General features: G+C 33.0%; 1 protein-coding gene across 1 annotated transcript in view; it reads right to left on the minus strand.

Annotated features, from left to right (window-relative positions):
- The window catches only part of LOC106116362 (facilitated trehalose transporter Tret1), a 30,821-nt gene extending 17,119 nt beyond the window's left edge, over positions 1 to 13,702 (minus strand). Inside the window, exons 1-3 of the mRNA XM_013310160.1 lie at positions 13,591 to 13,702; positions 13,137 to 13,180; positions 2,179 to 2,381 (exon numbers count right to left, since the gene is read on the minus strand). Of these exons, the coding sequence (XP_013165614.1) occupies positions 2,179 to 2,290 (112 nt within the window). The 5' untranslated portion in view covers positions 2,291 to 2,381; positions 13,137 to 13,180; positions 13,591 to 13,702. The remainder of the gene's footprint in view (positions 1 to 2,178; positions 2,382 to 13,136; positions 13,181 to 13,590) is intronic.
- Positions 13,703 to 15,977: the final 2,275 nt, after the last annotated feature.

The following is a 15,977-nucleotide window of genomic DNA, read 5'->3' on the forward strand; positions in this document are numbered from 1 at the left end:
AAATGTTATTTTATCTTTCTTTTTCATACATGGTTACACTGATTTCATAGTATTAGTTCACTTTATCACACAATTTTCTTTAAAAAAGTAAAATATTGCAATGGACGTCATGTATGGAATTTGACATTTCTCCGTTTACTTAAATTAGAAATTTGTTTGAAACGTGATATACCTGTAGTAATTCAAAATCACCATGTCACCGAAAGATCGCGAATGCCGCTCGTTTGTTATTTCCCATTTGATTTGAAAACAATATAATGAATGCTAATCCTATAAATTATCTATTGCGTAAATGCAGAGTTCATGATAAACGCAGATGCATCTGTGTAATAATGTTGTAGTCAAAGTGATAACTGCCGGTGCGGGCATTATTAAAAAAGACCAGGTGTGCCGGACAAATTATTACTTACTAATATTATAAATGCGAATGTTTAGATGTATGGATGTTTGTTACATGGTATCTCCGGAACGTCTTTACGGATCTTAATGAAATTTGAAATTTTGTAAATTAAATTATCCAGTCGATTTAATTCGGTAAAAATCATTTGGGCAATCTTAGATAAATAATAATCTAAGATAGTTTAAACTTAACAAAACCTAAACTTACCTAATATATGTTAAAAAAAAATAATCCACTTTTAAAATGAACTGGCAGTTACCCGCGGAATTACAAAAAAAACTTATTTAGTACTCTATGTGTTCTTCCAGACTATGTTCTACATCTATGCGAAATTTAATCAAGATTCGTGTAACCGTTTTCGCCCTTCTAACAAACATCCATCTATCCAAACATTCGCATTTATAATAATAAGATTAAATAAAATATTCACTTCAATAATTAAAAATTAATAATTAAATGTCGTAATATAAAATGAAACACGTCATAAATTCTATAGTTATTATCAAAATGTCATCTTTTATTTTGGTTATTTTACAATACGGACATTATGCAAAAGGACAACTAATTCACATTGACTGTAACAATGACATTACGTACTACATATTTCTAATTAACATAATCGACAATTTTCTTTTGTAATCGTTGTTATTGAATGTTTTACTTCCTATATCGAATATATAAAACATTATTCATTCGATATGTAAAACAAGCAAATCTAGAAGGATACAAGATAACCTAGATTTTGTAATAATAACCTAGGAAAAAAATATCAAAAAGGGTATATCTACTTACGTTTTAAAGCTAAAGTTTTTTTTTTTTCATGCGATGTATAGTTTAAGATTGTTTTAATTTTTAATAATACTAGTGGTCTACCGCTATTCCGTCCGCTCGGAATTAAAAAAAAAACATAATTATTATGTGTTCTTCCAGACTATGTTCTATAATTATGTCAAATTTCATCTACATCCGTTCTGAAGATACCTTCTAATAAACATCCATCCATCTAAACATTCGCATTTATAATAGTAGTAAGATATGTAAGAAAAAAAGATAATTTTAGTTTTCTTCTGATAACAAGGAAGTGCAAAAAATTTCTTTTTCCCGCTTTGGTTTGACATATTTGCTTTTTTTACCGACGTGCATCGGCTGAATACGCCGGTGTCGTTGGCCGACTGTTTAAAAATGTATTTTTGGAACAGGAACACAATTAGAACTGTTTATGCATGGATTTTATTCATCCATAAACATTATCCATTTTTTAATTAATAAATCCATGCATCTAATTAGATATTATTTATTAAACTAATCATAATTTACGAGAATAATATTTATCGTCTTGTGTGTTTATAATTTCCAATATCAATCAGCGAAGTCAAATGCGCGGGAAATTGTGTTATTTTTTATGTTTTGTGATAGCTATGGTATTTGTTTTCAACTTGCTCGTTTTTTTAATGAGTTTTATTTAATTTAAATATTATGTTGATAATTTTGGTAACGTAAAAAATTAAAATGAATAACTGGCGCTTATTTTCTGCTTATTGTCGAATTATAATAAAAATACAAACACACGGAAGTATCAAGTTTTTTATGTATAAAAACTACGGTTTTTAATGTATTTAATTTAATAATCCTATTTTTTTTACTATAACGCGTAATTTCCAAACAGTAATAATAAAAATTAAAAAAAAATAATAATCACTGGCACCGCATAAAATTGCACGATTTTTCTTCCTCATTCCAAATTCAAATCACTCGCAAATAAATGACAGTTGACATACCGATGCCGGCGATGACATACTGCCGCCACAACTGTCCCGCCTCCATCCTGTGCTGCTGACTGACTGCTCCGGTCCCGACCGGGTCGTACGCGTAGCTCGCCCTATCTGCCATACGTCACGACACGTCACGACGACGTCACGCGGCCGTGATGCGGGGTGCAAGTTCAACGCCAACACGCTGCTCGGCTACAACACTTCGGAATCTGTAACAGGCATGTTCATTAAACATTTCTAACTTACAAAAAAAATTAAGGATAAATCTAGTAGTTAACTATAAGCTTAGATGACTCTGGGGACGATTATGAATAAAATAACTCTTCGCTTACAACCTTTTGTTACTTGTTTGTTTATCAATTTAAGGAATAATGTGCACGGAAAAATAAACTGGATATCAAATTGGAACAAAACTGTAACGATATCGTTGGTAAATATTATTTTGGCTAGTTTAGTAGTGATATATAATACAAAGTGGAAAGACGTAATCAAAGACATGGGTAACCTCTGAGACGAAGATGTCGAGGATGGAGCGAACCAGCACCTTATTTTTTTAATATCATAAGGAGGTCATGGATCGGCCACACGCTTCTTCGGGATCCCAGTTATATCCCCAGGGTGGCTCTGGAGTGGATCCCGATAGGAGCAAGAAGACGTGGCCGTCCTAAACAAACTTGGCGGCGCTCAGTAGCTGCCGACATGAAGGCAGTCGGGCTAATATGGCCCGCCAAACGCAGAGGCCAAGATAGAGCGAACTGGCGGCGCACTGTGGACGCCCTCTGCCCCACTACGGGGACATAGGACTTTAAATCAAGTAAGTCAATAAGGAGGCAAACGAGCAAGCGGTCCATAGACATCGCAAATGCAGATGCATTGCCTACCTTAAATAGACTGACAAAAGGAAAATATGTGACTTTAATTATGGCTGCTTAAACCTAGACTTGACTCATTTTATTATTGATTTAAGAAGTAATTAGATTAATTTGTATTCTAATATAAAATATCGGTATAAGTTATGTTAGTTGAAGACTCAGGACCTAAATTCCTCAAAGACAAAACATTCCGGAACACAGTTGATTTTAGAACAATGCTGATATTCGTAAATATCTTTTTTTATTTATTACTACTAAATAATAAAGCTATTAAGAATTCCAACATTCGGTGTGGCATAATAATTATCTAATCTATTGGATTTACTTTTTATTATATATTTTTTTATCTTTTACACGCACAATCGTTTATGCCTACAACATTTCAGTGAAATGTCATTTGTAGTTGACATTTCTTAAGTCGATTTTTTTTTTAAATAAAAAGTAAAGCAAGCAAGCGGCCTGTTCCATTTGTGAAATTAGCGGCCGATGGTTATCGACAGACAAGGGGACACACAGAAAGAGGAAGCACTCTTTCTTTTTAAATTAGGACTCCAGCAGACAAAGCAACTGGCCATAAAAATATAATTTATAGCTTTTATACCTATAGCTAATCCACGGTATTGTATTCAAAGGAAAAAAAAAAATTCTTTGTCTGTGATATGACGAAAATTTTGTCCTGAATTAAAAAAGTAAATAAATAAAAGCTAAATTTGGTTAGCGTCATATTTGCCCCGAGTTGTATATATTACAGCGTTTAATAATACGATAATTTATCAATAAGGAAGTTTTATTAATCTTAATCAATTGTAATTGCAAATGCGCGTGGAAAAACACTTAACCAATCAGATTTCATCAGTGTAAAGGAAACTCCTTTCTCGGTCCGCATAATGTCGCTTTTTTTTCTTACCAGCCAGCCATTAATGCAATTGAATAATGATAGTTATTACTTAATTAAGGTTATTTGCTAACCTTACAAATGGTGCATTTAAAATTTTAGGGGAGCCGAAATAATTTTTTGATAAAGAAAATGAAAATAAGACAGAATTTAGCAATTGAAAAAAGACATAGCAATTGACAATGTCATTAAAAAAACATAAAATTAGAACTTATTTTTTTTATAAAAGACTAGCTGTTGCCCGCGACTTCGTCCGCGCGGGATTTTTCTTTCAAATTTTAAAAGCGATGTTAAATTATTATTTCGTTATTTAAATCCATTGTCTATTTTATTTTGTGGTAGGATTTTATAAAAGAAATACATAGGATGAATAAAATGCAAATTTAAGCAATGACCTTGCAAATTGTAGTGTAACAAACTGGTAGTAATGTTTCTTTGACGTAACATCTTCATGATGTTTTTATATTACACGCGACGATTTATACCTTATTCGCTATTATTATTTTGTTTCCTTCGGGTGAAACTAACAAATTTTGAATGCTACAGTTACATCCTACTAGCTTTCGCCTGCGACACCGTTTGCATGGAATGAACAAAAACTTAATTAGTTCCCGGCAATTATTCAAATTTTTCTCACATTTTAAATCTTCCCTGGACATCCAGGAACATTTCAAGACCAAGACAACATAAATCCGGTCAGCCGTTTACGAGTTTTAGCGAGACTAAGGAACAGCAATTGATTTTTATAATAGATTAACAGCCTAAATAATAAGTTTCAAGCTTCTAACTGTAAAAATGATATTTACATACAAATTTCCATCCCCACTTTCAACTTGAAGCGTCAATAGCCTAACGGTTAAGGGTACGGATTTCCGACGAGGTCGGGGGTTCGAATCCCGCCATTTGACTATTGTCGTAAACCATATCCAAGCACAAGCCTAGAGCTTAGTTGGAATGGTTAAAGAAATATTAGTAAATTTACAAAAAAATCTGCTAATATAAAAAAAAAAACCCTTTAAAAATTAACCAGTATCCTTTCTCAGGCTCTAGAATATCTGTGTATCAAATTTAATTTAAATCGGTTCAGTAGTTTATAAGTGAAAGACAGACAGACAGACAGACAGACAGACAGTTACTTTTGCATTTATAATATTAGTAAAGTAAGGATTAGTATGGTTTTTGTACCAAACTATGTCGTTTCAATTGTGATTGGCTTTTGAGAGTGGTAGAACCCGCTTTAACATCTTCGCACGAATTGGCCAGGTTCGTCCGGTGAAATACCACGACCACACAGAAGACACGCGTCAAGTGGAAGTAGTTCCAACTACAGTCTGATGAGTGTGCGTCCCGGTGGCCTAATTTAATCCTCTTTCCCTTCCCACCCTTTTCTTATAAGGAAAGGATGGGAAGTGGAAGTGGACTTTCCGGATGAGAAGATGCATGGGTAGGGAAAATATTTTCTTTCTGTGCATCCTCTCCTCCGTCGATTAAAGGTAGGCAACGCATATGCAATTGCGTATGTCTATGGGCAACGGTCACTTCGCTATTTCAGCGATTTCGGGTGGCCGCTTGCTCGTTTGCCACCTTATGATATAAAAAAACAAAAAAAAAAAAGAATTGAGATTTTAAGAAGTTTGTTATTGTAATTTTAACTATTTAATTTAATTATAATGTTATCATTATTACCTATCTATATGTATCTTAGTATATTTGCGATATATAGAGATAATTTTTTGTTATTTTTCTCAAATGACATTGATATGAGGTTACTATCACTAATTTTATCGTATAACCTATTAAAATGTGACCTTCATAAAATATATATAAAGATTAATTTTATAATCTTATTAAGCACTTACTAATATTATAAATGCGAATGTTTAGATGGATGTTTGTTAGAATGTATCTCCGGAACGGTTAAACGGCTAAAATTTGACATAGATGTAGAACATAGTCTGGAAAAAAATTTCTTTTATTCTGGCGGGCAAAAAACTATTTTATTAAAAAAAAGTAATAGGTTACTATTATATATTACTATATTAATCATCTTTGATTTTATTACAGAAATACATATAAATAACCATATTATTTCAGGAGATTTAAATTTATTTTTTTACCCATTTATACGTTGAAAATAACGATCCAAATTCTAGTTTAAACGTTTAAAAACATGTCATAACATGTTTTATTTGTATTTAATTGTTAATTTGATTAATATACGACTCGTATTATTTGTTGTTCCGCATTTGCTCACTTTCCTTAGGTTATACGGAAGTATTCTTTTCCCTGTTCTACTAGGTCAAACTATATACTGCATCCTAACTGCTTACACATTTATAAACAGTATTATAGGTATTGTTTTCCTTGTTAATATATAATCTATCGATAAACTAGTTGTCGCCCTCGACTTTATCTGCAAGGAATTTAATTTGTAGCCTATGTGTTATTCCAGACTATGTTCCAGACGGGCCGCGTCCGCGAAATAATACCAGTCCCACTCACCCTGATGAAGGACCCCCGATGGGCTCGAAACTAGTCGGTGCCGCCACTGGACGAATATACGTGAGTGTTTAGCCTTTTTTATATAAGTTTAAGTATGTATAAGGACGTGAAATTGATGATGGAGAAATAACCGCGCTTAACCGCAATTATATTAAAAACTATTTTTTAATATTAAAATCATAACACCCGAGAGCAGGTGATCTTGAATAACATTGATATATCAGATAACCTCATGTTTGCACAGATAAATAATATTTTATTATTAAAAATACTATGTTTGCATAACAACGATATCAATAGAATGCACTTAATTAACCTTTTTTATATTAAGCAAACGAGGGTACGGTCACAAAACTTCGCCAAAATAGCGAAGTGACTGATGCCATAGATATCCGCAATTGATTGCACCGGGCGAGCCCCATTCGTGGGGCAGATTTTGGCGGTCTACCGCGCTGACGCCTTTGTAATGTTACGAATAAAATCCGAAAATGTGCCATTGTATTGACCCTTACTAAAATGTCGACGTCTATGTCCCCTCACTATTCATTCTGACACTTGACTTTGTAATGAAAGCAAGTCATTCGCGCCAAAGGATCCTAATTAATGTCTAAAAGTAATGTTATCGACTTTTTATTAAAATTAGTGCAAGGAGTATCGGACGTAAAGTACACTAAAAACTCTTTGGCAGAATCCTTCGTGGTAGTTGCCAATAGAAGAAGAAAAAACTAAAAATGTCAAATTAATTTTGAAATTATTGACGTAAACAAATATTCGTGCTAGGACATGTGGACAGGAAAATAATTAGATATACGCACTACTTGACATTGTTAACGAGTAAAAGGAAGTTGCCTTTGTTTTAGTTCCGATATGTATGCGATGCGTGAACTTAGCAGTTTGTTTATAGTCCTTTTAGTGTCAAAGATCTTTATTAATTGACTAATAACATGCGCGAGTTGATAATTAATTTTCGTGAGTCATTTGTTTTACGGAAGTTGAACACAATGATAAGTTCCTTTGTCTTGAATTCTATTATGTTTCCAGTACTCAGGTACGTTAAGTAGTCACTAAATGAGTGTCTTATTGTAGATTAAGTACATTTTCTATTTGATTTCAATAATCTTTTGCACATTGTTTAAATTCCTATTCATTTATGTCATGAAATATTGAATTAATCATTTAAAATGATTCTTTTGTCTATAAGATGATTGTATATATTGATACAGATATTATAACTCAGTTACTTCATAATAAAAAACAAAGCCTTAAAATTTCCTCAGCCGTTTAAGAGGAAATAAGTCTTGGAAATGCATTTATTCAACGCCTAACGCTATAAACTATATTGTGCTATATTTTTTTGTCTATAAAACAAAATATCAGACGATATTAACAGGCGTTCTAGTTTAAAAGCGCCTTCGCTATTTTAATAGCAATTTTACGCATAGGAAATTTTGCAACATGTTATATTCACACATTTTAACTGTTTTCAAATATCTTTTGTCAACTATATATTAATCATATACTAAGGTATTTCTTCAAATAAAAATTATATGCTATTTATTAAGGTATATATGCAATTACGAACCGGATTTGCGCCTGCAATTTTGCAATATCAATGTTACATATTCATATTTTGACTGATCGTAAATTACATACATTTTATAATTGTTCAAATTGCTATTCATTAGAAAGATTAGTTGACATTAAGTGAAGCATTTCACAATATGATAAAAATATATAAGAGGTTGGGAATTAAGTTGTTTTATAACTATGTAAATTCCCTTTTAAGTGGTAATAATACTTGAAAATGGTAAATTCCATCCATTAACTGTATCAAATCGGGGACTAGTTGGATTGTTAGTGGTAGTCAAGGGTAACACTTATATCAAGTGTTTACATATTTGTAATACATTATATAAAATTAACGTTAATTTAGATAGATAGATTTAGAGCTTCGGTGGCTTAGGAGTCAAGTACTTGCAATCTGCAGGTCCTGGGTTCGAATCCTGCCATGTACCAATGTTTTTCGATTTCCAATTTACATATGTACATTTATCCGACGTTCTTACGGTGAAGGAAAACATCGTAATGCTGCACATATCTGAGAAGAGATTCAAAGATATGTGTGAAGTCAACCTGCACTTGGCCAGCGTGGTTGACTATGGCCTAATCGCCCTTAATTTAGTGTAGGCTCCGAGGCCCTCGGTGGGGATGTATAGCTGATGATGAACGTTAATTATATATCTAGTCTAATCAAGAATATAAAGACATTTGCTTTTTGCTACCATAAAGGAAATTTTTAAGGTTATGTAAAGTTAAAGGCGCCTTAATTCTAACAAAGATATGCTATCATATTTTCGCCAGACAATTATGTTAAACATTATATTTTAATAAATTGTTTTTATCTTTAGATAATCGACAAAGTCAATGTCAAATTATTACAAATCTACATATTATAAGGTTATCAATTAATTATTGCGGCGACAGCCGAAATCAATAAAAGGCGTAAATATGCGGCGTTGGCAAATCCGTATATATTTGCGCCTTTTGCTGTGGAGACCTTGGGGCCTTGGGGTGCGGAAGCCCGTCGCCTGTTTAAGGAGATTTCCGCACGCCTCATCGACGCCTCAGGGGATCCAAGGGCTGGCGCGCATTTCGGCCAAAGGTTGAGCCTGGCCATCCAACGGGGAAATGCCGCCAGCCTCTTGGGAACCCTACCGTGCGACCGCAGCGATTTGGGGTCGATTTTTTATATTATTTTGTTTTATTTTTAGTTTGGTTTAGTTTTAGTATATAGTTTATAGTATTATTTTGGTAGTTTAATTAATTAGTCATTTAATTACTGTAAGAATGTAAATATAATTTATTTTATTTTATTAAAATATATTGAATTTAATTCTTTATCATATTACTGTAAATCTATTTATTGTTGAAATATGCTATTAATTTACGTGACTTTTTTATATAATAAGGTGGCAAACGAGCGTACGGCCACCTGAAATCGCTAAAATAGCGAAGTGACCGTTGCCCATAGACACACGCAATTGCATACGCGTTGCCTACCTTTAATCGACGGAGGAGAGGATGCTCAGAAAGAAAATATTTTCCCTTCCCGTGCATCCTCTCATCCGGAAAGTCCGCTTCCACTTCCTATCCTTTCCTTATAAGAAAAAGGATGGGAAGGGAAGGAGGACTAAATAAGGTCTCCGGGACGCACACTCATCAGACGAAACGTGGAATTGCTTCCACTTGACGCCTGTCTTCGTGGTCGTGTCTGTGGTCGTGGTATTTCACCGAGCGAGCCGGGCCAATTCGTGCGAATATGTTAAAGCGGGCTCTACCACTGTTAAAAGCTACACTGTTTGTGCGTTAATTTATAACATAAACAAGAGTGTACAAATACTGGCTTGGTGGCGCTGGAATCGCACTTTAATTACTTCCTAATATGCGCAAAGAGTTAGTTCCATATTTTTCCGCAGTATGGCGATGTTTTATATTTTCTTAGGTCAAGGTATTATAATACTAACAGTCGCCCGCGACTCCGTCAGCGCAGAATTAAATACAAACTTAATAAGCATGCCTATGAGTTATTTCAGACTATGTTCTACATTTATGCCAGATCTTTGTAGACGTTCCGGAGTTGTTTAAACATCCATCCATCCATCTAAACAATCGCATTTATAATATTAGTAAGATAAATCTTTTTTCTACAATTAAGCAACAAATATGAATTACAATTGCCACATAATAATTAACAAAACAACAAAAGTAGTAATAAAAAACAAACTCCCGCCATTTTGTTTTGTTATTCGATTTCATACATTTATTTACTTTTAATATTTATTAATGTAAATATTAGCAATAAACTGAGAAAAATATTTATTAATATAACCAGTATGTTAACTGGGTATTATATTTTACTGTTAATAGTATCAATGAAGACTTAAGAAAATTTAGACACGGCAAAAAAATTAAAAAGTTATACTACGATAAAATTGGGCAGACATTTTTCGTATGAAACCGTCTACAGAATTTTGAGCAATGTAATTTAGCTACGCAGTAGTATAGTATAGACCAGTTCCCAAACTTATTTTGTCAACTACCCACTTTGAGAATAAATATTTTTTTAGCGCCCCCATATTTTCACATATTTAAAAACCACTATAATTTCAAATTAAATTAATTAATTATTGTGACCTATATATGTATTTATATTAAAGGAGAGTTCTAAACGAAACTTTTACTATAGCCCGCAACTTGAGACATGCAGCGCCCACAAGGGGGCGTTATTGCCCACTTTGGGAAAGACTGATATAGACTAACCAGGACTATGAAAAACCTGGTTAAGGGGCGTCTCGGTCGCTCGTCTCATTCGTTTGAAACTTTTCCTTCTATGTACTCAATGAGCCTAATTAATTTATGTTTAAGGTTTTTCATTAATAAGAGTATTAAAAGATTGATTTTATCTTTATAACTCTACATACTCTATGTACATGGTGTTTCGTTTATTTAAAAAAAAATATTTTTATTTTAATTAAAAGTCGACATTTACTTAGAATTGTATTTAGTATTATTTTTACGCAATAATGAGCACATTATTGTAGGAAAAAAATAAAATAGATAATATATTATCTGTGTGTAAACAACGCGCATGGATTTCTCCACACTTGTTTATCTGTAGTAAAAAAATATTGCGTCAATATGTATCTGATCAGATCGATGTTTATTACAATACTAGCTGACGCACGCGACTACGTCCGTTCGGAACTACAAAAAAAAACTTAGTAGCATATGTATTCTTCCAGATTAATGTGCTATATGTATGCCAAATTTCAGCGAGATCAGTGAAGCCGTTCTGGAGATAACTCTAAACAAACATCCATCCTAACATTCGCATTTATAATATTAGTAAGAAGTATTAATACTTTGTATTTAATTTGGGTTGTATAAATAGGAAAGATATCCTCTTTCTGCATGTCCTTTCCTCTGTCCTTTTAATAACCTTTTTTTTTTTTTTTTTTTATAGTCAGGAAATGCATTTACGCACGCCTACGCCGGGCGGTGCAATGGCGTAGGGAGTGTGGGACTCGCCGGCCACAGAAGGTGACCAGAATACCCACTAAAACCTGACTGCCCTCTGACGCATCGGGACGGGGCCACGGGCACGCTTTCGCTCTCGTCCGCGGCCCGTCCTTTTAATAACCTAACGCATAACCTTTCATGTCTTTGAAGATGCCTGGGCAACAGTTACTTCGCTATTTTGGTGAAGCCAGATAGCCGTTAACTAACTATCCACAGTCTTCTGTTTCCGTTTAAGTTTTATTTTGAATTATTAATAAATAATTAACAAAAAATCAATTTTTATATATCTGTTTGTATGTCTGTCCGTTTGTTTGTTTCGGGTAATCTCCGGAATGGGTGGACCCGATTTTAAAAGGAATTGATGCACGCGGGAATTTAATAGACCACTTTTTTTTAATTCTGCGCTGACGAAGTTGCAGGCGATCGCTAAGTCATAAAGTAAATGTTACTCATCTGTATTATGACGAACTTATTTAATTAGCAATTGCTCTAAGATGTTAAGAACAAATAATGTATTAGCAATATATTTATTACAAATTGGCGGGAATTTACATAACCTTATTGACATAAATGACACAGGTTACAAGTTGTGTATTTAAATTATTTATTTACGATTACTATTATAGGAAATCTAATATTTATATATTGAAAAATATAATAGTTTGTATGTATTCAACTTTGTCGTAACGCATTTCATATTAAACCTTTGTAATATTATTAATTCGAAAGTTTTGATGTGTTTTGTTTTCCACAGAAGTTGATTTCTGTCAGATATATGTAGCTCATAGACTTAGTTATTTTTTTTTAATTGCGCGCGGAAAAAGTTACGCGCAACAGCTCTGAGTGGGGGCGTATCAATTTATCGTACTGGCTGGTACTTAGAGAATATTTTTTTTTTCAAGTTATTTCATTCTATTGTCGTTTTTAAATCACAAAGGATTAGCTTTAAAAATATATGTCATCCAGTTTTTACTTTTTGAATGAAACGAATGAAAGGGAAAACAAAAGAAAGTTGTTAATTTTTCCCATATGACGATTTTTGATTGGCATCAAATTATCATCATCATCAGCTCACTATACGTCCCCACTGACGGGCTCGGAGCCAACCCTAAGTTAAGGGTGATTAGGCCATAGTTAACCACGCTGGCCAAGTGCGGGTTGGTTGACTTCACACATATTTTTTAGAATTTCTTCTCAGATATGTGCAGGTTGTTTTCCATCACCGTAAGAATCATCAAATTATCAAAATGTAATATAATATGTAAACACAAATAATTATCGCAAGAAAAGTCATTCGTTAAATCTTAATTGATTTATGGCTGTTTGTTTGCTATAACAATGCAGAAAAATAAAATCTTATTGACATAGAAAATGAATTAATACTTATTTATTAACTATGCGAAATTATCGATTAGTTGAAAATATTTTATTAATTCTTCTAGTTTATATTTCTTATGTAAACGCTACTTTCGTTAAATTTAATAAAAGTAAACAAACGATTTATTGTATTACTAGTTACTTAAGTACTAAATATAGAAACTTTTTGGATAAACTAACCAGCCAGTGTCTAAAAAGGTTGCATATGGCGACGTGTATCTTAGAAAAAAAAAACTTACATCTATTTCCTCTGTGGTTGGGTTGATGGTGACACCGTCGCGGGCTGTGAACAAATGATAACATAATCAATGTCCGACATATCGATTACGTACAACAAAATATTAACTGTTAATGACAGAAGATAAATCAATTTATATATTGTTTTTTTCACATAATGGCGCGAAAATCAAATAGTTACGAAAGTTTTCTTCAAGCAAAACGAAAGCATTACGAGAGGTTTTTTGTCGTAGTTACTTTAATACAATAATTTGACATTCAAGCTAATTCATATTAACAACATATTTAAATCATTAACTAACGTGTTAAACGACAGAAAAAAAAATAGTTATTGCAACATTCAGAACGAAGATCAGCCGTAAAAGGTAAGGTATAATTAATTTTAAATTACGAATAAATAATATAATTAAAAACATTAAATAAAAAAAATATTTAAAAACTTTACTGCATACTTACAATTAAATTAATTCTTTCCGGCACAATATAAAACTTTATAGTCTTCAATAAATTAAGAAAAATAACGCGATACACTGCAACGGTTTGTTCACTTGCACGTATAGCAGATATGTGATAGAATCAAAATGCATATTGCATTTACAACTACTTAACATCGTTTATCATGTAGCGCCCTTAACGAATTATATATATAAAATACTTGTATGTCTGTTTGCATTGAACAACTTAAAACACTTGTAACTAGAGATCGCCTGCGATTGCGTCCGCGCGGAGTAAAAGAAACATAATAATGCCTATGTGTTATTCCAGATTATGTTCTACATCTATGCCTAATTTCATTAAAATCCGTTCAGCCGTTCCAGAGATACCTTCAAACAAACGTCCATCCTTGCGAGTGCCGCCCAACTTTTTCGCCTCGCAAAAGACAAAGGAAAATATGGAGAACTGATCGCCAACCTTCGCTAGTCGGAGAGGCACCTCAAGAAGAAGAAGAAACGTCCATCCATCTAAACATTCGCATTTATAATATTAGTAAGGTAAGATAAAGGTACCCCTGATTTAAGGTAGGCTCCGAGCCCCTCAGTGGGGATGTATAAGTTATATATATGTAAAGCAGGTGACGCCGCGTTATAAACTAATAGTATGAAAAAAGCAGGATGGGCCACTTGAAATGTTGACATCAGCATTTACTTTGAATTGTGGAAAGTTAACGAGTGATTAAGCAAATATTCCAATACTAAGTCACTTCTAGTCGACATGTTTTACATACTTAAATGCTTAATTATCAAGTTACAACTTAACAGAATGTTAAGTAACAAATTCGATAATCGAATCTGTATGATACATTTGCTTCTAAAACATTTCTATGGATCATAAAAAGATGTAAAAAAATTCTTTAATTTTACTTGCTTCCATGCAAATAATCTTCGAACTGCTTTGAAGGCTAGTTTATTTTTTTATAAGAAAAGGGGGCAAACGAGCAACGAATCGCTTAAATTATTTGATCCGATGCCCACAGACATCCGCAACGCCAGAAGAACTACAGAAGTGTATATTGTTTGATGATACTTTTGTAAAGAAATAGGTTTATACTTGGGACAGTTTAAATAACAGTGAACGCAATACGATATTAAAATCATTATATGAATATTCTCCGAGTGTCCGCTATTAAAAAAATAAGTAGTCTATGTGTTCTTCCAGACTATGTTCTACATCTATGCCAAATTTTATCAAGATTCGTTGAGCCGTTTCGGAGATTCCTTCTAAATATTTCCATCCATCTAAACTTTAGCATTTATATTAGTAAGATTCTATGTTACTTGCTTTTTTTTCAGTATTTTTGCAATAAATCTTAGATATCGGTCAAGATAAGACGCAATCATTGCACTTGTGTGATCTTATCAAAGGTAGCTATACCACTTGTTATATGTTAAAAGATTTCCTGTATTTATTATACCAATATTCAATTTTTCTTTTTGTAGGTTTCCACTGCCGATATTACAAAATCTTCATTTAAAAAAATAGCGATAAATTTTTACAGTACTAGCTTTCGCCCGCAACTCCGTCCGCGGGTAATTATAAAAAAACTTAGTACCCTATGTGTTGTCCAAGACTATGTTCTACATCTATGCCAAATTTCAGCGAGATCCACGCAGCCGTGCTAGAGATACTTTCTAACAAACATCCATCCATCTAAACATTCTTACACTGCTGGCTTCAGCTCTTTATATAGTACTAGCGGACCCGACAGACGTTGTCCTGTCTACACGTCTTTAATTTGAATAAATTAATATGAAGTTAATATTTGATGAAAATTGTGAATCTAAACTATTCCCAGATCCCCTTGAACACACACAAAAAATTTCATCAAAATCGGTCCAGTCGTTTGAGAGAAGTTCAGTGACATATACACTCACAGAAGAATTATATATATAAAGATGAGAGTGGACGGAATTTTTCTTGTTCCAATTTCCAAAAGGTGAACTAAAAATCAAGTATGCTTAAATAAAACACAGGCAGTATACACAACTTTTGACAGTTAAAAAGAAAACATACAAATGTCAAAAACTGATTAATGTAATCTAATGACATATGGTAATTAAAAATCTAAATTGTCGAGTATAATAAAAATGCTTTAAGAAAAAATGATATCATTGGGTCAACTAAAATTATAACGTGCAGATAACTAATAATATAATGGCGTGTCATGTGAAAGTGTTAGAAAAAATCAGTCCAGAAATCGATTTGGATACGAAAGCGTCAAATATACTCGGATTGGGATTAGAAACGAAGTTGGACGAATTAAAATACGAGATATTACAAAAAATCGATAAAGAATTAATTGATTCACAGAACGCTAGAGACTATGTAACACAGAAATACGATGA

This window comes from Papilio xuthus, unplaced genomic scaffold (assembly GCF_000836235.2).
Source record: "Papilio xuthus unplaced genomic scaffold, Pxut_1.1 DF827756.1, whole genome shotgun sequence".
NCBI classification, from domain to species: Eukaryota; Metazoa; Arthropoda; class Insecta; order Lepidoptera; family Papilionidae; genus Papilio; species Papilio xuthus.